Below are 26,786 nucleotides of genomic sequence, written 5' to 3' on the forward strand. Positions count from 1 at the left end.
ACTCGTGTACGCGCTGAGGCTCTCTCTTCGTTGTTAAACGGTTTTAGCGACATTAATGACGCAGTAATGTGAATTCAGCGCTTTAAATCGGCGCTGTCTGGGACTGTAAGGGGCTCTTAAACGGTTCTGTGGATATACGAAGAGCTGGAACAACGCCGTTATAGGTAAACGTTTCAGTATTTTATCCGCGATTACAGCTTCTTTTTCTCTGCGTAGTTTTTCTCCCGCCCGTTATCCGGCACGGCCCGCCTTTGAGGGCAGGGGATTGGCCACTGTCAACATTCACTTTAAGTAAGCTGCACTCCGAGTGACGGACAGCGCGCTGAACAGAAACCGTGAGCCAATTGCTGCACGGCGGGGGCGGGGCTTGTCTGAAACGGGAGGAGAAAAGAACACAACACGTAGTTATTTTCAGCGAGTGATTTTTGTATGAAAATACAAGTTACTGTCAAAGCATCCCATAGAATTAAGCTGTTAATATTTTCTTAAAAAGTGAAATAAATAGCTTAAGTAATCTACGATATAAAAAAAGTCGTGTTTGTGTGGAAGGCCTTAGAAACAACAAACTAATAGTAACTACATTTCATTACAGAATATTGAACCTGCTTTTGTGGTTTAATTGGTTTGATACTGTGTTCATACCTGATCTTTTACATTCTTAATTTACGAAAAGTTTACCGAAATAACTTCAGCATTTAATCTGGGATTTGATCAAATACTGAGTATCTGCTTTGAAATGTTGAGTAGTTAACCGTAGTTAAGTCATATTTAGGGTTATATGTGCTGCTGTGCTGATTGTGTGTTTATGCTATGTTAAGGAATAATATATTTATACTGAAATATTTTAAAACACTTTAAAAACAATACTTTTTGTTATTATAACCTTAATACATTTATTTGTATAATGAGTTATAGCCCCATCTGTAATGTCTCCTGTGTAAGTTTTCTAACGGAATATTTCATTGTTTTCTGAAGAAAAATGAGTACTGAAGAAACTTAGGCATGTTTATGAATATTATATGAGCACCGAGGAAAGATTGAGAACAGAATGAACCCTGAATATGTACCATGGGGCAATATTAGATATTAAAAATTGATGATATCACTGTTCATTAAATTGGCTTCTTGACATTTATGAAGAATTATCAATTTCCACAGTGCATATCAAGAAAGGTTTGACTTATGAATATAGGAACAAGCTGAAAAGCCTAATGATATTTTTTACATGTAAATAACTAAATACTGCCACTAACTAAGCTGGTGATTGCCACAGGTAATATCTGTGCTCAGGTGATGTTTACTTGTTTTGACCATTTCCAAGTGTTCAATCAATTTACACTGATCTGGCAGGCAGTAAACCCCTCTACATATTATCCATTGTGATAAAGAAAAGTGGAGAGATAAATCCTTTCTGTCTCAACAAGGTTGGGTAATTGATGGGTATTGAATGGGTATTGAACACCTATGAGTACTGGGAAAAAAATATAAAATATAAATATAAATATATATATATATATATATATATATATATATATATATATATATATATATATATATATGTGTGTGTGTGTGTAAAAACAAACAAATCACAATTAAAACCCAAATAGAATGTAATTTTTTAGAATAAAACCAAATAACATTATTCCAGTAAGTGTGATATTCTGTGTGTGAACGTGTTGGTTTAACTTTTTATCGTCCAATACCTAATTTTAGCGGTTAATAAATAACGATTTTAATGTGTGTTGTTGATTTAACAAATTCATGCAATCAAGCAGAATCTGAACAAAACATTGCTCTTCAAACTCACTCACACCTACTACTTTATAGAAAAAAATGTATCATATTTGTTTTATATTATTATTATTATTATTTTGTATTTACTGTGATTATATATAACTTTTTAAAAGCCCCACGCTTACTGAGAAGGCATTAGTTTAAATATATAAATTATCTTAGATGCCTAGGACATCTGCACAGTACTGTGTATATGTATGTTTGTTTTTCAGAAATGTACGTTGAATAGTTATTAAAATCTTATTTAATAACCTCAGAAAACTTGCTTTAAATGCAATAAAATGATGTCTGAGCTGAATCTGAGCTCTGTAGAATTGGAGCAGTTGTAATGGCTCACATTTTATTTTGAGACTGAAATTATGCTATTAGGTGATGGCTGATTTTACTGTTGCAGTCCTATGATGTGTGTGTGTGTGTGTTTTCTGTGTTTACACATCCTACTCAGTTGAGAGAATGTTGTTTGGCCATGACTGTTATGTGTATGGCGTGGGTTCCAGGAAGCACTTTAGAGAGCAGTACAGAACATAAAGGACTGGACAAACATTTTTCCACTGAAAGCAACTCAACAGGAAATCACTGTCAAATACAGTGACACTGAAAATGAACTCTTTAATAAAGACTTATATATTACATACTACAGTAAGCACAGGTGTTTCCTAAAATAATTTGTCCAAAACCTGACATAGGACTGTGCCTTTGCTACTTTGCATGAACAACACAATATGTTTTAACTGTAGTAAAAATATGACTGCAGTAAAAGTATTGATAAAGTGGATCTTTTCAGGAAATACTGGAACTGCAAGGTGACACTCTCTGTTCTTCTGTTTCTGGATCAATATTTTGGTCTAAAATAAAAAAATCTAAGGCTAAAATCATTGGTGTGATCCGGTTACAAAACAACAGAGACTTAGATGAGATGGGAATTATGAGCTCTGTAATAAGAAAGTAAGTGGAACAGATTAGAAAGTACTCATAATGTTTGGAAATATTAGTAATATTTTACTTGGTACGATACATGTACTTGAGAAATTGAACTGGTTATACTTCACCGTAAGAATGTGTGTAAGACTGAGTGACATTTTTGGATTGGTTCCTAAACTCTTATGAACACTTCTATTGTTCTGGACTCTGAGAGAAGATTTAGGTTCTGACCCTCACAACGCTGATGTCATGTCACAAGTCTCCGGAAGTGTTTAGGCATTTAGCTGGCAGTGTCCCGAATCTCCCTACACACTCTAATTGACTGTTTTACTGTGGAATTCTAAATGAATCTCAAATCAATTTTAAATACGTTATTCAATATATTTGTAGTGCTGATTTGCTACTAATGACTGGTGGAGATTTGAAGCAAGAAGTGGATTATTTAAAAAAAATAGATGCTTTATGCAGTAAAAATAAAATGTAAATGACTATTTCAGTCTTTATAAACAGGGTAAGAATAGAATTTTTTGCCTGTCAGACTCAGGCTCTTGTTTGTTATTATTATTATCGACTTGAGTGTTGAATGAAGGATGCATTTTTAAAGTTCAGCTCAGGACTCTACACCCTGCCTGTCTTCTGTTGGTGTTTACCTTATGTTTCTTTTCATAGCTCTAGAGATTACAGGGTTCTGCAGAGGGAGGCTTTCATTTCACTGTTGGGCATAATGAGAGACTGTGTGTGTGTGTGTGTGTGTATGTGTGTGTGTGTGTGTGTGTGCTGGGTAAAGTACATTGGCATTGAGCCCAGAACACTCATACAGTAAAAAGAAGCAGTTTCCAACACTGATCCTGTTCACAGATGTCTCCATGATTTGGGGTGAAAATTAGTGCTGCACAGAAGGGAAATGAAAGTTTTGGGCTAAAATTAAAACGTTAAAAAGAAAAATTTAAGAGAAACAAAAATTTAACCCCAAAAAAAAAAAAAAAAAAAACAACAACAACCCCAAAACAAGTAATAAACTTTTCTAGCTCTCCAATCTGTTTGTTCACTAAAAATGGACTAATGTGTTTACGAAAGCCTGGTGCCAAAAAAAAAAAAAATGTAAGTGGCTGTTTTCAAATCAGAAATAACTCGTCATTATCATATCAGTTAGTGGTGTCAGTTTTCATAGTTTTATTTTTATTTGTTGACAAAAACTGCAGAGCATTTGGTCATAGTCCTCGTCTTCAGAAGATTATTTCAATTTAGATGTCATCTAGTATTGATTTTGAAAAATAGGTTGTCAACTAATATTTTGTCATATTTAACAAAATGAACACTGCCGGGGCACAAAGACAGTGGTCCTTCAGTTGCCTCAGATCAGTCTTTTATTCTTCTAAATCATGTAGCAAGTTGAGCATTGCCGGACGTTTCTGTACACTCGTCAAGTGAATTGGAGCTGAATCCTTCTGATTTGAGCTGCTTAAAACTGAGACACCTCGCTGATCTTTGCGAAGATGGGTGACTCCTCAATCCTCTTACATAGTGCACATAGTGAGATCCCTCTCCTCTTACATAGTGCACAGTCATGTTTGTTTAGTTGTGCAATAGCAGTTGAGATCTGGGCCAGATTTAAACCTACATTTTGAAAGCTTGAGGGCCATATGACTTGGCCTTATGGGATGGATGTGGCCCGCAGGCCAGGGTGGTTTGAGACCTTTGCTTTAAATCATGCTCCAGTTATTTTCTCACACCTGTGTTTCTTATTCAGATTTACCAGCTTAAAAGCAGCGCCTACAATTGTGGGGAAACACTGTTCTCTGGTTTGTTTATTCAGAGTTTTTTTTAAGGTGGAACCAACTTTTGTTTGTATGTGGCTGAAATATAACTTGTCTGTAAGGTTTTATTCTCGGTTTGAATTACCACAGAAGCTCAATTATAACTCAAGTTGTTTAGTTTTTTACCACTTTTGTAGCTCTGTGTTTACTTTCATGTTGTTAGCACTTTCCCTTTTGTTTATTTATATATTCATTTTATTTTTGTTTGAGGCTTCATAAAGATATTTAATTGGTTTTGAGCATGTAGACATACCATACTCTAGAGCGAGCAAATTGTGAGGAATTTTTAAAAAATGGATTTTTGCCTTTAATGGCGCAACAGTTACTTTCTATTGCCTCTGCGTTTTAGAAGAGTGATTTTTCATAAACAAATGCCTTTGTAAATAGGAAGTATATGTCAAACAGTTTTTACCCTTTAAAACACAAGTCATGTTTTACAGTTCAGCTTTAAGGCCCAAAAACCTTCAAATGTATGTGTTTTCATCCTAGTGTTAATACTGAGAGAAGGCTTCGTTAGCTTCAGCGTACTGTTTACCAAGCCAGTGACTGGAGGAGGTTAATGATGAACGTTGGTCAACTGCCAGTGTTAACTTTGTGGTTGGACATTGATTTGTTTTAAGGCCTCTCACATCAGTGGTCAGCGGAAGATCCAAGACCAGAGTTAAAAATGGATTAAAAGATAAACAAAGTTATGTGATCCATAACAAACATGCAAGACCTGGGCACTGTTCTACAAAACAGCATTTCTCACTTAAACAGCTAACTTAAGATCAAAGTTGAGAACTGTCCCACTGGAATGTCCCTCAGTTCTCTTTTTATTAGAAAGGATTGATTTTGGTTAGTTATCTGGCTAAATTGAGAGAAGATCCTGCTTCTTCATATACTCCTCTGGAGTCTCACCAGCCCTCTCCCTGATAAACAGATACATTAAATCCAGCTCCACTCTCACTTTGAATCTGAAGAAATCTATAGTAGTTTCCATCCTGCCACTGAAATCAAGAGCTGGAGTAAAGCCTGCACTAAGAAAATGAGATAGACACTAAAGAAGAATATACAAAGCTATTAGAAAAAATGCAACCATCATCTAGGACTGAACTGAGTAGGGTTGGCTGCAGAGCTTCAGATGATTGGATTGATGGATAGAGATAGATAGGTAGATATATATTCAATGGACAGTAAACATATTGAAACAGAGCTAGAAAAAAGGCAAAGACTGGACATGGTAAAATATACTTAGTTATTGGTGTTTTCTGAAGCTGAAAACTGTCTGGTTTGAGTTTTGAAGTGTAATAGATGACAGGTGTCTTCTAACTCTCTCACCCCACACTTCCCACACATATCTATTTCCTGTTGAGAGTGTGTTCTTTAAGTTGTCTGAATGGTGATTCCAGCAGTGTGTGCTGAGTCATGTCCGGAGAGGGGGATCCTGTTTGATTAATTAGCCCCATGTTCCAGTTGTGCCCGAGTTCTTTTGGTGTTGACTCACTAAGCTGATTTTATTGTGGAGCAGAAAGAGAGAGAGGGAGGAGAAAGGAGAGAGGAAGGGAGGGAGAGAGACATTCTAGAGTAAATTTAGCTATGTTTTTAAGAACCCTGCTGTGGTTTGTAGTGGAGCAATGCCTCTGTTTTTACTGTGTTTGGTTAGTTAACCGTCCAGTGGCCTGTTAGCTGTCCAATATCCAGTGGTCTGTTCGATGTCCAATGTTCAGTGGTTAGTTTGTCTATAAACTGTTCAGTGGTAAGTTATGCCTGGATCAGACTACACAATATTTTTGTCTTTAATAACGTTCGCTATGTCAGATTTTGTAGTAATAGAGCCATAAATTCATGCTGTAGTTTGATCAGGGGCCTGGCAACATTACACATTTGACACAGATCTGTCATCGTTCATGTTCTTGTGTGAGTTTGTAATGCTCAATTTATACTTCTGCACTGAACATACACTTGATGCGCACCTCTCCAGAAATGTAACTACGCATTGCGTTTGACGCAGACCACAATGACTGTGATTGGTCAGTAGTTGGACAGACATTGTTTATGTTGAACAGAAGTAGTGCAGGAACATGAACTTCTATCTTCCACACTAGAGACTGCAGACAGCAGCAATTTAATATCAGGGATGAATAAAAATAAGCGCTATTTGTGATGAAGGTGGTTCTGTGTTCTGAGAAGAAAATGTCTAAAAATGTACATGGATGTAGCTAGCGACTAGGGTCTGTAAAGGAGAAGAGGTGTCTTTGGGCATCCCAGATGCCACACCTCTGTTCTTTGATTATGTCACACTACACGGCTCATTCCTTGCTCCCGTCGCTCATATTTGTCAGATGCCAGAAATTTGTCATATACAACAAAGTGGTGTCAAAATCTGCCTAAATTTGTGTAGTCTGATCTCGATACTAGTCAAAATGTCCAGCAGTCATTTGTACATAAATGGTAAGTAATCATTTTGACTGTTGACAGTTTATAATGTCAGTTATCAGTCGTTCACAGTCATTGGTCAGCTAACTGTCCAATTTTCTGCAATCTGTTAATCATCCAGTATTCAACTGCTGTTCATCCATCCAGTGTTTCGCAATGTGTTAGCCTTTCAAACTTAATCAGCCAGCTAACTGAGGCAGTGCCAGTTAGATACATTTTTCCCCTATTACATTTTAAGACTAATAGGTTCATGTGTTCTCCTGTTGGTGGATCTTTAGACAATGTGTTCTCGTATTGGTGGATTTTTAGGTGTGACATTCTCATACACAGGGTGTGCATTAGGGCTGTACCACATTGTATCGTACTCAGTAATATCGCAAAACTTTTTCCAATGATCGTGATTATAATGATATTCTGACTTGTTTGCATAATGCCGTCATGCAGTTACACGTAACATGGCATTATGTGAATCATTTAAGCACAGCAACGACGGTGGAAATTTGCCCTGCGTTCAAAGAATTTGCTCCAAAAGCCTAGTTATTTCAGTCATGTGGAGGTGGTTTGGATATAAAATATACATATTCTATAATATGTTTTATACAATGTCAGAATCTTTGTGATTCTTTGTGATTTGTTGTTTACAAAATAAGTAAATGCTTACACATTTATTTGTTGTTCCTTCTGAATATTTGAAATTGTTAGATTTGTACAAAACTATTTATATATAATAATTAAATTAAATTACAAAATTATATTATATTAAATTATTATTATATATTATATATATATATATTATATTATATTAAATTATTAAATTATAAAAAATAAATTGAATTGAATCTAATTAATAATAATATATCATTTATCTTCTTGCAAATGTGTTCTGGAAATTATTTTTCCAAGAATATCGTTATCGTAAAAAACGCCCTGAAATATCATGATATTATTTTAGGGCCATATCGCCCATCTCTAGTGTGCATGTGATGTCACAGCTGGAAGGTGTCACTGAGGTTAGGCCCCGGAGCAGAAAGACAGAATGAACGTTAGTGTTCAGTGTGTAAGGTGCTTGGTTTAAGAAATGTTCAAAAACTTAAATGTTATCTTATTGCTTTCTGGTAGACACGTTGCTTTAATGCCATCTCAATGTACATACACTGTCGGCACATGATAAGATAGACTATTTTTGTAGTTTGTTATTATTGTAAACAAAGACATTGATATAAAGCACAAAATCGTCTCCAGACCTTCCAATGACAAGGGTATGTATTATGGGCTTTCCTGTTTTTGAAATGCCATAAACATCTCTGTGACAATGGCTAATGGCTAATGGCGGTCCGGCTAAACTAGGCTTTCCTAGTTTCTCTTTGCTCTTGTTTTTAAGGCGATGGTTCTCCAAGGGTCTTTCAGTAATGACCCAGGCTTTATATAGGACCATGAACAGTCAAAGAACTCTGTTATTGGAATTTCATCCTGTCTATTCTTCTGTTGGTGGAATTTGGTGGATTTCTAGTCAGTTGACTAAGTTTTTAGACTAACCTAGGATTAACAGACTAAAGCTGTTTCTCAATATGTGTTCTTGTGAGTTCTGTCAGCTACCCTCTGTGTTTGTTGGTGTTTCTGTAAGTCTCATTCTTTCTCTGTCTCAGGTGTACAGTTGTCCTCATGAACATGTGTGAACTTGTTTGTTGTTCTATCAGAACAACAGTAAAAACTGATAGTTTGAAAGAGAGATGAGAGAGAAACAAGGGTGAGTGGGTGTCAGTGAGAGAATGGAGAGGGAGAGAGAAAGTAAAAACACTCCTTCATTTACTGGAAAATGCAGTATGTCTGGCAAAACATTTCCAGAGGGGAAAAAAACACTGGAGTTTGGTTGCAGTTTCTCTCTCTCTCTCTCTCTCTCTCTCTCTCTCTCTCTCTCTCTCTCTCTTTTCTGTCTGTTTCTCTTTCTCTCTCTCTCTCTCTTTTCTGTCTGTTTCTCTCTCTCTCTCTCTCTCTCTGTTCTATCTTTCTCAGTGTTCTATCTCTTTCTGTTTCTCATGTCTGTGTGAATTGTAAATCAGTTTGTTTTTCTGCACTCTCCAGCACATTTTCCTTTCAATTCAATTTCAATTCAAGGTGCTTTATTGACATGACAAGTTAGTTACATTTGTATTGTCAAAGCCTGGGTTACAATTTAAAATTTAAGAAGAACATAAACATTGAATTAAACAATAAAATGTTGAATTAAATAAATACAGGGGGTAACTTTTTAGAACTTGGAAACACCCGGCAACATTCACCACAGTGACTGGAACTGGGGGAAAAGGTTATATATGGTGTGTGTGTGTGTGTGTGTGTGTTTGGGTGTTTGACAGGGTCACTCACTGTCCCTTTTGCGATGGCAGGCGAGGACGTATCGGGCTGCGAGAGTGCAGCTCTCTCTCTGTTCTCCCAGGAGATACGGGAGTCTGTCTGTGGGGGTCAGGGCTTTGAAGCACGGGTGTATTTTACTAAATTTAATGTAGAACTCTTTGCGGATCTCAGTGTACTTTGGGCATTCTGTGAGGAAGTGCAGCTCTGTCTCGGGTCGACTGAAGCCGCACTGCTGGCAGAGTCTCTGCTCCTGAGGCAGCCAGGTCTGTCTCTGTCTGCCCGTCTCTATGGCCAGACCGTGCTGACTGAGTCTGTACCTGGTCAGGGTGGTTCTCAGGTCTCGGTCAGTCACTGTGCTGAGGTACTGTGCCACAGTGTACTGCCGCTTTAGGGCCAGATAACATTGCATTTTACTCTGTGATTTAGTTTGAGTTTCCCAATAGTGTCTGTACTGTTCTTTTATTCGTGCAGTAATTTGGTCGGGTCTGATTTCTTTTTCCCCTTTTACCTTTCAGGAGCATGCATACATTTTCCCAGGACTGTGGTCTATATAGAAAACAAAGAAATATTTTGTGCCACTCTAAATTAAAGACTAAACCTATAAAGATTTATTAATCCTTTAAAAATTTGTTTATTACGTGATTATTAATTAGGTTGTTAACACCTTAAACATCATTAATCATTTTTAACACAAAGATGTTAAATCGAGGTAAAGCAATATCTGTAACTTTAGAATGTGAATGAATTGATTTCACATGTTAAGGTAAACATCACCTTATCATCGGTGTTTAAAAGACATTCTATATGTGGTTAATTGAATAATCTTGGTGAGTAAGCTGACAGAGGTAATGATGACTGACAGAGAAGACAAAATAAGGTAAGTATCCAGAGATCTGAGGTTTACCGGTGTAGATGGATGTAGGCTCATTATTTGGCAAACTGCAAGCTCGTTAATAACCATTAATAAATAGATTGTAAACAATAAACTTTTAAATGTGTAGTCTTCTTCTAAAGGGATACTAATTGTTTATTAATTCATTCATTTTCTGTAACCACTTCATTCTGTTCAGGGTAGTATTGGGTCCAGAGGCATTTGTATCCATAACCCCTGCACCCTGGAGCTGTGTGACAGTGACACTCTCTGTTACGCCACTGAACTGCCCAAATAAATAAAGGAGATAAATAAGCCGTTCTTAGATTCGTGTCAGTTCTCTCAAATGAACTACATCTTCTTAAACCAGCAGCAGCTGACGGAATTCATAAGAGTATCTCTCTCTCTATCTCTCTCTCTCTATCTCTCTCTCTATCTCTCCCCCTCCCTCCCTCCATCCTGTATTTTAGCTCATCCAGAGGTGTTTGATGGCGCTCCAACTCTCCAGAGTACACTGCTCTTTCTGGTAGATTGTTGGCGTTGCAAATAATAATAATGTTTGTGTTTTACAGGATTGCATGCTGACAGTTTTCATCATGCAGCTGACTAAAGCACTGCTACTACTAACTCTTCAAATAACATACACACTTACACACAGAGGTGAGTACACACACACACACACACACAGAGAAGAGTGATTAAAAAATACAATTATACAAAGATACAGTTAGTCATATTTAACACTAAAAAGTAGCAAATAGTTTTCATGGAAATGATTATTTTGTACTTTTTTATTATAAAGTGCAGATTACATTCACACTGAATGAACCAGTTTATGCTCCATGGAGCAGGTTCCCCTACAACATGGGGTAATCATGTTTTAAAGATTCAGGACAGAATCTCAGATACGGCTACTTGGTGTTAGTATAATGGCTGTCTCACAATATATTGTGTATGTAGAGTGTATGCTGTTTGTTGACTAAGTGTATATATTAATTTGTTTGTGTGTGTGTAGGTCCCTCTGTTCCCCGGAATGTATCAGTGACACAGGATTTTTCATCTCAGACACTTTCTGTGACGTGGATGAGCGACTCAACTCTTTTTGACATTGAAATCTTCCGCACGGATTTGAAAAATATTGTGCTGAATGTAAGGAAATAGAAAATGTGTGTGTGTGTGTCTTTCTGCACTTTTTATGAGTGTGAGTGGTTTTGCTTTAGGAACAGCTAACAACAGAGGTTAGGAAGAGGAGTGTTCAGGGCAGTTCAGTTTCAGGGCGTGTTTGAGGTGTATAAAGCTGGATTTATAAGGGTTTATTTCTTTATGAGAGGTTCTCAGGATCTGCAGTCAAAACAAACAGTGCAGTTAAACTGAACACACCCAGAGAAGCACAGCTGTCTTTCCAGCTCCAGAAAATCAAGCACCACACACTCCTGTCTACTCACCATACTCAGTATCTCACTGACTTATTTGACAGTTTGATTGGACCTGGTTTTACTGTGTGTGTGATTGGCCTTATTTGAGGGGAGTTTGGTTGGTTTAATTAGTTTAACTTTGTGTGTGTGTGTGTGTGTGTGTGTGTGTGTGTGTACGTGCAGGAGACAGTTAGCCCTGAGGCTGATCCTGTGTCAGGGCAGTTTGGTTGGACCTGGAAATCCAAGATTCCCCTGCAGTGCACTTCTCACTCAGTTCAGATTCGAGCTCGAGTTGACAAGTCTGTCAGCGAGTGGAGCCCCCTGCAGACTGTACCAGGTACCTACACAACATCAGATTCACATTTAAATGCCAAATACAAATATTGAACACAACTAACTAACTCCCTTAAACACAAACAACTCCCTTATAACAATAAATGGTCCTAAATGCTGGACCGGCGTGTTTAACATTCTTGGAGTATATAATTTATTCTTTATTTTAAATACATTTGTTCTCAGTTTTGGCTTTAATTTGAACAAAGTAGTGCTGCAAAACAGGCTGGATCTCAAGTCTCAGGTCATACAATAACTGTCTCTGCACCAAAATAATTTAATGTATTGTATACTGATATTTAAGCCATTTATATTCAGCTGTACACTTCATGTCTTCCTATAAAACAATTAGAGCAGTTGCTGTGGTAGTCTTAGTTTCATAATCTGTGAAGGGCACTGTGTAGCGAGAAGGGAGCTATATTTGGAACATAGCCTGAGCTCCTCTGTACTGACTGATACAGTTGACCTCTGTTTACAAAAGTGAAGCCGGTAAATGGATAAGGTTTCCTCAGTTATCTTTCGTTAATTTCAATGTCTAAATGAAAAAAATAACAAATAAAACTCTTTAAACAAGTTTTATTTAAATGAGTTGTGTGTTTATGATTAATGAGCTATGGATTAGTCTAAATATAAATGTACTCCCCCTAATTTTAAGACCTAATTGTAACTGTGTTCTTTTTGCCTATACTAGTCTATTAATATATACTGAGACATTTTTAGCCAATTTGTTAAAATGTTACATCAGTTGAATGGACATGAAATGTTGTGGCTTCCAAAGTGGTTTGATTATTTTTTGGAATAGAAGAAAATTGGCTCTACTTAAATTTTAAGTTTCTAAACCGTGGTCTAAACTTTTGTTCGTCTAGGTCCCAGGTGTTAGGCGAGAGCCTAGAACGTCTGGTCAGGTGGTTTTTGACCGTCTTTTTTTTAAAACTGTAGAGCACAGTTATGTGATCAATCACAGACCCACAGTCTGCAACAAACAAAAAAAGAAACACACAAAGCAAAATTGAGGTCACACCCAGATTGTGTCATGACTGAGGCTCATAACTTTGTGCCGCTTGCAAATTTTGTTAACATAAGGAGCTAAACAGTGATGACAAATGTTCTTTTTCAGGTTCTGATGTTCGGGATAAGGCCCAGATGTTCCCCCAGGACAAAGTGGTCCCAGTAGGCAGTAATGTGTCCTTCTGCTGTATCATGGGAAAAGAGCTATTTGGGAGCATTGAGACACAGAATAAGAAACTGGAAGTGACCGCGCTGGACAGCCGGACCTTCATTGCCACAGCAACAAACCTGCCCCAGTCCAGAGCAACTGGAACCAACATCATATGTACCTCCTCCTACGCTGTCATCAGTGGAGCTGTGGTTTTCGTGGGCTGTGAGTGGAACAGTGATGATCTGTCAAATCCCCAACTTTTTTCATCATTAATGATGTTTTTACAGTGGATACACCTTAAAATAAGTGATTCAGGGATGCCTACAGAAGGTTGTTTTAAAAGAGAAATATTTGTATTTGTCCTACATCTAAAACCTTTTTTAGGAATGTTTTTAATAGCGTTAGCAAGAAACACCTGGAAGACTGAAGAAGTCATAATTTTATCCTTTTAACTTATACCTAGATTTTTCTAATAAAAATAAAGGAGAATGTATGTTGAAGATATGTATGGATGTGTGTTTTTATATGCTGTGTGTGTATATCTGTGTGTTTCAGACCCACCAGGAGATGAAAATTTGGTGTGTGAAACAAGAGATCTGCAGGGAGCTGTGTGCCACTGGAGAAAAGGGCGAGACACTGGATTCATTAAGAAATCTTTACTTACACGCTACACAGTCAACGGCAGGTAACACACAGACGTAGGCAAACACACACACACACATAGTATACATAGTACATTTTGGTCTCTGAATGAACCAGTTTATGTTACATGGAATGGTCCCCCACATGCAGTGGTTGTGTTTATGTGTTATTTAGACCCTGTCGTGAGGCCAAAAGAGAAAAAGACGAGAAAGTCTGCCATTTCGAACGCTGGGAAAACAACTGGACTTTGATTGCTGAAAATGCTCTGGGAAAAGTCCAGCTTCATGACTTCGCCCACATCATTAATCGCGGTAAATGTCACATAGAGAGCTATTAATAATAATATAAACTATTATTCTATAGTTTGACACACTCATATAAACACACACACTCATATAACCCTGTATAATTGATATTAATATTTAATTACAGATATATTACCTTATAAAGCAAATGTTCAAAAACCCTCAATACCTGTAATATTGATATTTGTTTAGTGTATATGTACAAAGCACAATGTATATATTGATGTGTGTGTGTGTGTGTGTGTGTGTGTGTGTAGTGCGTTTGTTTGCTCCAGTGAATTTTTCTGCGGATCCTAAGGCATGGACTTCTAACATTAATTGGATCTGGACTGTCCCAGAGTATAAATCTTTGGACATGAAATGTGAGGTTAACTTCACCACTGGGGGGCCGCCTAGTAGTGTAAGTCATTACTTTATACTCCTTTTACATTAGAAGTGCTACGAGTCATATTTACTACCAAATATGAGCCAAAAAATTTCTCCTTTAGAAGAGGGTTATAATGTGTATATGCGTGTGTGTGTTTGTGTTTATAGCGTTCCTACGAGGGAGTGGGATTGTCCACCATCATGTTAGATGGACTAAGGCCTGATCAGGAATATTCTTTGTACATTCGATGTGGTTCTCGGCTTCGATTTTGGAAATGGGGCGATTGGAGCGCCCCCTACCAATTTCGCACCAAAATAGACTGTTAGTTTGTCTGTTTTACACATCACACGCACTTTAAATATCTCTTATCTGTGCAGAAAGTATAGCTCAAGTCTATAAACAATTTTTAATCTACATATAAATAATATTCCTTTTTATTTACAATTGTTAGTTTTTCAGATACAATTTGATCTTATGAAAATGTACAATGTCAATTACTGTAATTTCTAAACAATTAATGCAATATTGTAATTCAAATTCAATTAAATCAGAATGTATACCTGTCCGTCACATAGATTTCTTTGGGTCAAATACTTTTTTGATGTTAAATAGTGGCTAGTTTATGAAAATTTTGAATTTCAAATTACTTTATTACTGGACACAATATAATAATGTGTATAAAATGTGTAATAATATTTGCATTGGTTTAGGTCCTGAATCTCCAGATGTTTGGGTTTGGAGGGACAGTGAGAAATCTGGGCAGATTCTGTGGAAAGTATGAAAATACATTTATAATAATAATTTTCTGTCAGGTATCCACCAAAAATATAGCCAATGAAATCGTTTCATTTGGCTTTTTTTTAAACAATGAAAATGATTGTAGTGTTTGGTCTAAAGTAAAAATGTTTAAAATAACTACATTTTTCTTTTGTTATCATTTTGTAAGATTTACTTTGTCATGTTACCTCATAATTTTTATATTTATGTCTCAGCGATGTTGCATTCAGAAATCATAGTTTCTTTCTCTCTCACTTTCACCAGCAGCTCTCTCCCAGTGACACTCATGGTGCTTTGACGATGTATGAAGTTCATCAGAGGGACAGAGTGGAGGATGATTGGAAGATTCTGCCTGTCCTGCCGACTACATTCCATTTTCCTATCACTTTTGGCAATAGCATTGATGATGTGATTGTTGCTGTGGCTGCACGTAACCTAGCTGGTCGTTCCCGTCTCACTGCCATGCCTGTTCCAGAATTCCAAGCAGGTAAAATCCCCTTTCAATAAGAGGTTGATAATATGGTTGTTATTACTACAGGAACAATCTGTCAGTCTCTCCACTGATTGTTTACATTTTTATACAAATGTAGTGACACAAATGTATCTGAGACTCTTTTCTAAGCGTGTATGAAACATGGGGAGGCTATTTCTTAATGATCCAGTTTCTGCTTCATGAAGTCAATAAGTAAATTTATTGTGCTAGTAATAAATGATCATAATTCATAACAAAAGTTTGATACATTTTATTGCTTTGAATGACTTCTTTATAGAAGCTCACCAGCAGCAGGGAATTTTTGGTGGTCTGTCAGTGTGTACAGTTTATATTTACTCCTGCAGACTCTCAGATCAAATCGCGGCTGTTAGGCAACGGTGGGGATTTAGAACTGACCTGGCAACCCTGGACCAATGCTAGCCTCGGCTATGTTGTTGAGTGGGTTCCTACTGGCTGCGTGGACAACTGCACTGTTCAATGGCTGAAGATTCCAGAGGCAAACACAAGTGCCACCATCCAGTCAGGTGAGAGGACGGGGTCTGGACTGAATTTTTAGTCTAGCTCCTCCCATCCATCCTACAGCACTGTAACCTTGCCCATTCAACCTACAGCATTCTAGCACCTCCCATTCAGTCCACAGCCACAATGCAAAAGCAAAAATTTAAATGTGACATTCATGAATTAAAAATAAAAACCACACAGTTTTATAAAATGTTTCCTCACCATTTGCGTATTTACAAAACGTTGAAACTATGAACCAAAATAAGGATATTTCTTAATTCCTCCTCCATATGTTGGTAATATTGACTTATTTTTGTTGTTTTGTGTCACTTAAGTTGGAAATGTCTCCAAATTCGTACAAACAAGCCTTTTTTTCTCTCTCAAACATGCTCTTTCTCCTTAAACAACTAGGAGCTTCTGAATGTAAACAAACCAAAGAGTACAGTGTTTCCCCACCATGGTAGTGTCCTTTATTTAAATCAAAACAAAAACTGTAGAATATGGGTCTTTAAAAGAGGGTTTTAGGTTCCACTATCTGCATTTTTTGTATAGATGGATAAAAACAGCTAGAGATATTTGTAATGCTGTCATTTTAATATATTTTATGTTTGAACTTTAACATTCAAAGTTTCATACATTTAATTTTTTTGTTAACCACATAGTATAATAACGTGTGTGTGTGTAGGTTCTCTGGAGGTGGGAGTGCAGTACACACTCTCTGTGTTTGCTCTGAATGATGAAGCCACAGTCCTGATACAGAGACATCGTGTTTACGGAGAGGAACTAGGTAAGACATCTTTAAAAGTTTACCTGAGCTAAATGTGATGTGCCTTCCTGTGTATTTTAGGAGAGAAAGGAAGTCTAGCCATTCACTCAGTTAACAGCTAACTAGTGGAGATTAATGTGTTGATGTGTGCAAAATAAACTATAATTTAAAGCAATGTTTCTCCCTGTTTTTCTCCTGGTTCCCTGCATATTTTAGTGTTAATTACTTGCGAGTCAATTGACGAGTTGGTTCAAGTGTCTTGGGAGAAAGAAAAGCAATATGCAGGGCAGGTTTGAGAAACACTGCTTTAAAGTATTTTAGAGCTTGATATACATTCAGTGCAAATAATACATTGAATTAAAAAATTAAATCCAAATGACAAAAACAATTAAATTGAAATAATTAAAAAGCCCTACAAAGCAAAAGAAAATGTCTCAAATCAACAGGAGACTTTCGGAAAAACAAAAAAAAAATTACACTTAAGATTGACTTCATATGTATTTCTGCAGTTCCTGTTCGTTCTGTCAAGTCCCTTTCCGCCAAGCAGTCAGGTAAGGATGTGCTTTTGACATGGAAACCTGAGACCATTGCCAACCAGAGAGGATTCATCAAGGGCTACATCATCTACTTGGTCAACGGTTCACATCTGGAGCTAATAGGTCAGTCTCTAGAGCTCATAGTTCATATGTCACTTTCTAGAGCTTTTAAGTCATAGGTCGGTCTCTCAGGCTCATAGATTATAGAAGTCTCTAAACCTTGTAGGTTATAGATCAGTCTCAGGAGTCTCTACAGCCCTTAGGTCAATCTCTGGATCTTATAATCTCTGTTTTACGTAATGTATATCAAACTTCTCACTAATATGTCTGATCTGTCCTCAGGTAAAGTTCCTGATCCAGAGCTGAACTCGTACACAGTGAAAGGTCTGAATTTGGGTTTCTATAAATTCACTGTGAAGGGGTACACTTCTGCTGGAGAAGGGGGCGGAGACACTGTGGCCATTAAGGTGTCGTCTGACAGTAAGAGACATGATCACTCAATTTTAAATGCACAGTCAGTCATTTTTGCCAGCAGGACATATCATAAGTCTAAATGTTTTCTATGTAGTTGCACAAACAAATGATGAAGAACCTAGTGGCTCTGTGCTCCCTGAATGACTCAGTTAATGCCCTGTTGTGTCAGCCTGTATTGGAGCAGCCATGTTTAATACAGATTTTCTTACACATCTAGGCCAGTAGGAGTCAGTATAATACAGCATGAGATATAACAATCTTTTATGAGGTTGATGCTGGTCATTCCCCATTTGAATAGCAATAATTCTAGAATTGTATAATTGGTTATGTTAATATTTGGTATAGTATTGCTTGTTCATTTTTGCCAAAATCATTTTCTTAGTTAGTTTCTTATGTAAATTAAAAAGAAATATATTTTTGTCTATGGTCCACTACTGTATAAACCATTCCTGAGGTCACATCTGTATATTCATGCATTTTAATATATATTCATGCAGTTTAAATAAATAGTGAATAAATAAATAATACAACTGATTGGATTGAATTGTTATGAAATGTGCTCCGGTGTCCTCCCACGGTCCAAAAACACATGTTGGTAGGTGGATTGGCGACTCAAAAGTGTCCATAGATGAGTGTGTGAGTGAATGTGACTGTGTGTCACCCTGCGAAGGACTGGACTGGATTCCGGGTAGGCTCCGGACCCACCGTGACCCTGATCTGGATAAGCGGTTACAGACAATGAATGAATGAATGTTATGAAATGTGTGATTTCATAATGGACCGAATTGTTTTAATTGATGTAAATGATTAAATGACTCAAACAATGCTTTTGTGGGATACAGTACAAATACATATATAAATATATGTACAAAGCTGTTGTGAATAAATCATCACTTCCAGAAAAATATCTTATCTGCTACATAGTAAGTCACTAGAACCAGACATTTCTGTCACTCTGGAATGTTACCTCAGCTGCTAGTGTTTTGAGATTTTGTCAAGAAATGAAAAATGCCAAATTTGGACAGAAAGGTTTGTCCAGGCCTGTTTCTTCAATAACGATAAACTTAGACTGCATTCCAAACATTAACCCTGTCATCTGGTGATTTTACCAAGTTATTTGAATGTATTTATGTGTAATGTGTGCTTATTTTTGTAGGTGATCTATTGGTTGAAATCTTGGTGGCGTTGGGGTTGATGTCTTTCTGCCTCATTATCATCAGTGTTTTCTGTTTCACAAAAAGAGAATGGTATCCCTTCTCTCTTTATCTATGCTCTAAAATATATACAGTATTGTTTTATTAATACATTTTACTAGTTATACTGTAAGATAATCTTATGTTAAATTATATTCAATCTTTTCAGTTCATCTTATGTTTACTATTATGAGATTGATGTGAGAAATGAGGATTATTGAAAAGGTTTTGTAGATTATTAAATTTTGACTAATTGTAGGTAATTTCCTCTGAGAACCTTGATTTAAACATGAGGATTTTTTGGATCAAAATGTTGTGCATGTTTGTGGTTGTATGATTATTGGATGACCTCCAGAGGGAGTGAACACTATGCATCCACCTCCTCTGCTTGTACCTTGGACAGAGAAACTATACAAACAAGCTTACGTGTGACACTACCCACCATATAAGAGTGGGCGTGCACACTCTGCTAGTCAACACACATTATCTGTGTGACGGCATTCTGGCAGTCATCCAGCATCAATAGAGCCATAGTTTCATTCATAACTAGTGTTCTGTGTCATGCCTCCTGACCGTCTGAGGTGGCGAAGCCTATGGATGACGTCTGCGGGCAAAGTCCGGAGTACAGAAGTACATTGTCAAGGCTGAATGATGCTGATAGAACAGAGGAGTTAAAGGCCACTGAAGTCATGCTGACTATGTAGAATCAGGAGAATGCTGAAGAATGCTTCTGAAAAATCAGTGTACACAGACTCTTCCAGAGACTGGTTAATAAAGGCAAACTTTAGACAAAATGCTGGAACAGGCCACAAGGTGACACCAGAGAAATTGGGTTTGCACCTTAAGCAGTCAGAGCTGGCACATGTGTTGATAATTCGTTAACATCTTTCTCAGTGACAAAGGCAAGTAAGAAGGCCATCCTTCTTACCCACTTGAGTTCAGCCGACATGCATTAGCATGGTGCTCTGCACTAGTAAACAAATACCTGGTGCAGATTCTTCTGCGGGCTGTGTGAGTTCCTAAATGGCCAGAGATGACGTGTGCCCTTGAGAAAGCCCGTGAGAGCCCAAGTATGATTCATACACTCCATCATGTGTGCCAGAAATAGAAGCCACACAGACTTTCACTCTGAATAAGGATTTTGCCTTTTCCAGTAGCTGAAGGAGGAATTTCAGTACCACAGGGAGGGGACAGTACCTTGGCAACTCACCAGGAGTAGTGTACTAATTGGAGAAAAGCTGTCACCTATTGGCATTTAATAGCCAGGTGTTCACAAAAAATTTTCTGCAGTGCAACCGATTTGTAGATGAGGATATTTACAAACCTACATGGTTTTTAGCTTCCAACTTCTACTCTATTCTTAACATTTTAATTTATACAAACCTGGAACTTCTTACTGAACAAAACAAACAAAAAAAATAAAGTGACAAGTCTCTTTTGGAGTTATTCGAAATCTCGTGAATTACACATTCCTTCATTTGACTTACTGCACTCCTCCTTCTATAAGTCCCTCCTTTGTCAACCATTGACATATGGATGGGGCTCTCACATTCCTGATGGTGAATTTCAAACCTAGGCCACATTCTGCTTGGAGATCTGTGGTTTTAGGGGCTAGGCCCACAACTGAAGGCTTATCTGGTTAGTGTATGGGAGAACCACAGGGGGCAGTGCACTGCTGAAGAAATCCATTGATGCCATATCAAAGCACCTCAGTGGTGAGCTGGGGCAGTGGTGCTGAGAAAGAAAGCATCCATTAGATGGAGGATTGTGAAACACTTGTTGGAAGGAGTTATTGTCAGAATGACTCAATAAGAGCCTTGAGGAGATGCACCAGGCCTCAGCAAGATGGGTATTGACTGTGGCCAGTGTACGGCTGGAGCGGGGTTAAGCACAATTTACAAGCCATGGTGAATGAGGCGCGCTAAGATGGGCAACAGAACTCACAAATTTAAGCACTCACATGGAGAGAAGGGAGATTGAGAGTAATAGTGTGCTAAGAGAGGCTGCATTCGTTAGGCACTAGCTCTGCTCACGTGACACTTGTCTTGATCCGTGATACTGGCAGAGGAGGTGGACCCATACACTTTGCTGCCTCTGGTGGTCAGGAGGCATGAAACAGAACTTTCCACAGACACTTTCTTTTTATATAAAAAACACTTAGAACAGGTAAAATAGTCTAGAAATATTTTGTATAATCTGTTAATATTCTTACTATAATCTCATGAGGAATATTAGATATGTTTACTAAATTAAGTTTCAAGATATTTCACTTTTTATGATGTGTTTTATCCAGCAGAAATAATGGTAGTAATGGTAATAGTGCTGATAATAATTGTTAATAATTATAATTATTATAATATATAATAATAATAATAATAATAATTTTGTTTATTTTAGGGTGAAGAAGGCATTCTACCCTGAGATTCCTGGACCCAAACTTGCAGGAGACTGGACAGCTCCTCCAGTAAAACCTTTATTATTGTTTATTTTTCTCATGCTTTCTTTCCTTCACTTTTGGTGATTTTGGCCATCATGTCTTTTCTGGTAACAGGAGCTGTCATTTTAAACATTACAACGCAGGAGTAGAAATATGATTAAAGTATCAGTAGCTTATCATTTGTCTGATTCAACAAAACTGATTAATTTATGATAGATTTGTCCTGTTTAACTGGATTCAGAGCTTATTTAGTCCTGTTTAAATGGACATAGGGCTGAACCGGTCATTTTAACTACATTAAGAGCTGTATTTGACCTGCTTAATTGGATTTAGAACAGAATTGTTGTTGTATACCTGAATATAGATTACAATGGGCCCTGTTCTTCTGGATATACTGCTGAATTAGTCTTTTTAAACTGACTTTAGAGATGAATTAGTCCAGTTTAACTGGATTTGGTGTGTGTGTGTGTGTGTGTGTGTGTCAAGGCTCCTCTGGATGTGAAGCCACCCCCACACAGCTTGGTGCACATCGTGGAGAGTCCGGAATGGGATTCGGGTAAGATCTTTTCTGTGCCAGAGGAGGAGGAAGTAGAGAATGATGAAAACGTGGAAGTGGACACAGACTCGGACGATCCTGCCCTCCTCAGGTATTACAACCAGTTGGTCAGCGATGACTGTAACAACACCTCAGATACATCTGGCTCCTCCAGTGGCTCTGAAGACTCTGCCCAGACCCAGGTGACTTACACAGGCCTCCAGAGCCCCACTCCCGGATACAGGCCTCAAAACCAGCCACCAGGTGTTGCTGACGAAAACCAACACCAGGACCTCCAAGAGAACCCAAGCACTGGATACAGACCTCAGTGTACCTGGCAACCGGACTCCCCAGGCTCAGATAACCTCAGCGGATCTCTGGGAAGCCCAACCTCTGTAACGTCCTCCCAGTTCCTCCTCCCTGAAAATGCAGAGGATCAACCAGACCCTCCTGGAACTTGGTTCCACAACCTTCTCTCAGGCAAATTATGACCAAACCGCCTTTCCGATGATGTGCTTAAAGACTATCTTTAGTACTCAGTCAGCCACGTTCAGAGCTTGCTTTAAAACTTGCTTAAAGACTCACTCTGATTATTTTTAGGACTTGCTTTACGACTCGCTTTAAGAGTCACCCTGAGGCTGCCTTTAACACTCGCTCTGGGACTAGCTTTAGGACACGCTTAAAGACTCGATTAACACTCGCTCCAGGACTTGCTTTAGGACTCATTTTAAGACTCACTCTGGGACTGTCTTTAAGACTCACCTTTGTTTTGGCCAGAAGCCTTGGTTTGGAATGAGGCTGAATCCGTGTCCTGGAAAAACAGAGGGAGTTGAAACACTACTGAACAGAACAGTGACATTTTTAACTATAATAGTCAGGGGGCGCTGTTCTTGGTCTACTTTATAATGTGTCTGTAATCACTGTGTATTTACATATTAAATGAAATTACTGTTGAGGTACTCAATGGTACAGTAGTACAGCTTATTTAAATATACATGTATCAGCTTCAGTTATGTAATTACACATTTGCTTCGATACTACATGATTACATGTAATTGCACACGTCTCTTCATAGCTACTAAACTGAGATTTTGAATATAAAAAAAAGAAGGAAAAAAAACTGAAGCTAATATACAGTGCCTAACAAGACATGTGTATTGGAGAAAAATGTATTCATGAAAACTGTACTACTGTAATCTGTCAGTAATTACATTGTCATTACAGGTGTTGTTAATGTGTAGTTACACAGTTGTTGCAAAGTGGGACCCTTGTTACAAAGCTGAACTGTTGTTCTTCACTGCTGAGTGACTTTAGCCTGGCAAAGCTTAGAGTAGCATTCCGCAGTATTAGCCTTTTCTCTGTGGAACTGTTAGAAATGAGTATAAGCTTATTGATCACTAACAGTATTGATCACATTGGTTTTTATGGCATTATTAGCATCTAGATTAAACAAACAATTTGACACTTTCATAAAATGTTATAATGCATTCAAACACAGCTAAAACTGTTTACAAAAATGCATTATACATGATTACTATGTGTTATGAACACTACATGACATTACATTATAAGCATTAATGCGTTGTTTACAATACTACTACAGAACAAACATAAGTATAATGTGCAGTAAATTTTCATATTTTTTTATCACCACATCTATAATATCTTATAGATGTGCTTCAGCATGTTATGAATGTGTTTATAGATTCTCATAGACATGGTATTCATATGCAGTGTTACATTTCATAGGTCAGCTGAGATTTCTGGACAAATTATAAACCAGAGCAGCATTCTTTACATTTCGCTACAGCTCATATCTATTTTATTTTTAAATATATTTGATTTATAGTTCAAATCCGTATTCTTCCCATGCCGCTGATGCTAGCTACTTACACATCTTAAGGATGTTTGATAACAGATCTGCAGATTGAACTCACCTATAATACTACGCAACTTTGAACTAGTTTCTTTTTTGAATTTGATGTATTATGATATATTGTATATTTGTTCTGTTTAGATGCAATCACTGTGCCACAAGTTACAGGAATTATGTCACTTCATAATTCAAACTCTTCCAGCTTATTTGTAAAAACAAACCCTGGTGTAACTGAGCAGTCTTTTACCCTGATGAACCAAAACATTAAGATTGCCTGTCTGATGTGATGTGTAAATCAGTGTCACATATCAAACTGATGTCCACACAGGCGTCTGGATAAGTAATCGCATTTGAATACAGACCAAAACCACCATACCGTACGTAGCTTAAACAAATTCTGGAGTGGTTAATTAATAAAGGCGAGAACATGATCAACCCTGATTCTATCCAGATATCAGCTGTCTGGGCTAAACGTCTCCCCTAGCCAGGGCTAATTTGTGTATTGGTCATAGCAGGTAAACAGAGCAGGTAAACTGAGAACTGGTTAATTATTAGTCACTAATTTTAGAAACAGAACGAAAACTGTACTACTCCAGAACATAGGGCCTTCTTCTATTTTTGCTTTTGCTCCCGCTTCCGTTAGGTCTGAGCAGTCTGTGAGACCATTTTCACGTGGTTTGCAGTGACACATTTTGGTGAACTTGCATTGCTTCCTGTGCAAAAACAAACTAACCCGTGGGAAAATTCTCCAATATTATGAACAACTTAACTGTCTCGAACCAGAGCTAAAAACTTCAGGTGTGAAAACCTTTAGCACAATTTCCAGTTCCACCTTAAAAACAATGCAACCGTCTTAAAGTTTTGGTTCATTTGTGTAGATCCAGGAGCTTTTTCCAAAGATTTAAACCTAACAAATGGCATTACAAAAAAATGCATCGCACACACACACACACACACACACACACCAATACAAACACAGTACACACACGTACATAACACTATATACACTATAAACAAAATACATACAACAGAAACACTACACAAATGTGCACTTGCGCACACACTTTACACAAATACACTACACGCTAAACACACACACACACACACACAGTTATTGACATTACTGTGAAGGGACTCTATAAATCTACTGTTTTTGTAGGTTGACTCTGTCAGTGGTGACTATGAGGGTTATGCAGCATTATACAGCAGACACAGATGTGACTCAGCAGAGTGAGGTTCAGCTCAGTTACTGAAGCTTTAATGTACTACTGGGAGATGATGTTTTAATGGTTAGGTAAATATACTGCACTTTTGCTTATTGTATTATTTTTGTATGAAATTTTATGTGTATATTTTTCTTGTGTGTGTGTGCATGTGTTTATATATGTGTTTGTGTCTGTCTGTCCCCTGGGCATTATGCTGTGAATTGAATGGTGAAATTCTCTGCATTTTCTGACTCATTTACCATTTGGATTAGGATCTATTCTCAGAAAAAGGAGGATTTTCAATCTTCAACCAAATCATTTCTGCCCTGAGGTCTTTCAGAAATGATGGCTCCATAACACACTGAACTTGTACTAACTTTCATTCTGGGGTGAAACTGACTAAAGCAGCTTTTGAGAACTTATTGGGCTATGACTTTATCGATGTTTATGCTTAGGTCATGTATCTTAAAAGCCTTATACAGGTGTTATGTAGCCTTATGAATGAAGACCTACAGTAAAGTTTTGTCTTTGGTTTTTCTGACGCACTACAGAAGCATGAGCTGAGCTATATTCACTGTAAATATCTAGAGTATTCTTCCAAAATTATCTAGAATGGTTCTGTTAGCTTTAGTCCTCTTGGAGATAAAGTTCCTGTATTTATCTTATAATCACACACTTATATTGCTGTCTATATGTGCATGAATGTCATAACTGGAGATTAATTTCTGGCGAGAAAGCAAAAGAGAAGCTTAATGTTTTCTGAGCTCTGTATACTCTAATACACTAACAGATAATAAAGAGAGAAATCGTCAAACTGTGGTTTCTGGTATTTTTAAAAACTATATACAGTACATGAGCTGTACCTGATTCTACTATAGTAGGGTGACCAGGTCTGAGAATGTGAAAAAGAGGGCCAATTAAATGTTTACAGAGAAGGTTATCGACCAATAACAGTAGCTCTACATTCAGACCGTCCAATCCGAATATTTTAGGCTACTTCACCACGCCCCCTTCTCACTCAAGTGAACCAATCAGAGTAGGGGAGGGCGGGACTAGTTTGTGAACAAAACGCTTCTCGAAATTCTATGTAAGCTCTAGAAAAACAAAATCCCAGACGTTTGTGAAAGTCTAAAAAAGAGGACATGTCCGGGTAAAAGAGGATGTCTGGTCACCCTAACTATAGTTATGAAGTTTAATGTGTTGATATATACACACACACACCCCTAGCATTCCTCTAAACATTACAACGTGATGTGAAACACTGTGTCTCAAATGTATATGATCCCAAATCAGACGTACTAAGCTAGGTTTATTGGGAATACAATCCATGATGACTCTGTTATGGATGGAGAAAATAATGCGGCTGTTTTGTGGTGAACTGGATCTTGTCAAATTCGGCTATCTTGCGGGTTGCACTGTGGCAGCCCTGAGAACTGTGATTGTGGGCACCAAATGAACGTTTTCTATTTTTGCCTGTTTTTTTTTCTTTTTTTTAATAATGAGGATTCATTTATGAAACAATATTTGTTAATAATTAGTTAGACTATTTTGATTTGTTACGTATAGATACTTTATTGGTGACAGAGGGAAATTCAAGGC

The 26,786-nt window shown here is 37.5% G+C and overlaps 1 protein-coding gene and 1 pseudogene across 2 annotated transcripts; both read left to right on the forward strand.

The window, feature by feature from the left end:
* LOC136676323 (leukemia inhibitory factor receptor-like) lies at positions 1–25,993 on the forward strand. Of its 2 annotated transcripts, none has more exons than XM_066653221.1 (18): positions 1–164; positions 10,746–10,833; positions 11,189–11,322; positions 11,772–11,925; positions 13,039–13,302; positions 13,636–13,765; positions 13,897–14,033; positions 14,285–14,427; positions 14,562–14,715; positions 15,105–15,169; positions 15,436–15,658; positions 16,009–16,188; positions 16,851–16,952; positions 17,441–17,590; positions 17,810–17,947; positions 19,098–19,188; positions 21,532–21,598; positions 22,058–25,993. In XM_066653221.1, the coding sequence occupies exons 2-18, from the start codon at positions 10,752–10,754 to the stop codon at positions 22,595–22,597; spliced, it is 2,754 nt and encodes a 917-aa protein (XP_066509318.1). In that variant the 5' UTR covers positions 1–164; positions 10,746–10,751; the 3' UTR covers positions 22,598–25,993. The 2 variants fall into 2 exon arrangements, with proteins under 2 accessions (XP_066509318.1, XP_066509319.1); XM_066653222.1 differs by having other exon boundaries at positions 15,439–15,658.
* Positions 1–26,786, forward strand: part of LOC136676576 (uncharacterized) — a 310,723-nt pseudogene that overhangs the window by 254,632 nt on the left and 29,305 nt on the right.

This window comes from Hoplias malabaricus, chromosome X2 (assembly GCF_029633855.1).
Source record: "Hoplias malabaricus isolate fHopMal1 chromosome X2, fHopMal1.hap1, whole genome shotgun sequence".
Classification (NCBI taxonomy): domain Eukaryota; kingdom Metazoa; phylum Chordata; class Actinopteri; order Characiformes; family Erythrinidae; genus Hoplias; species Hoplias malabaricus.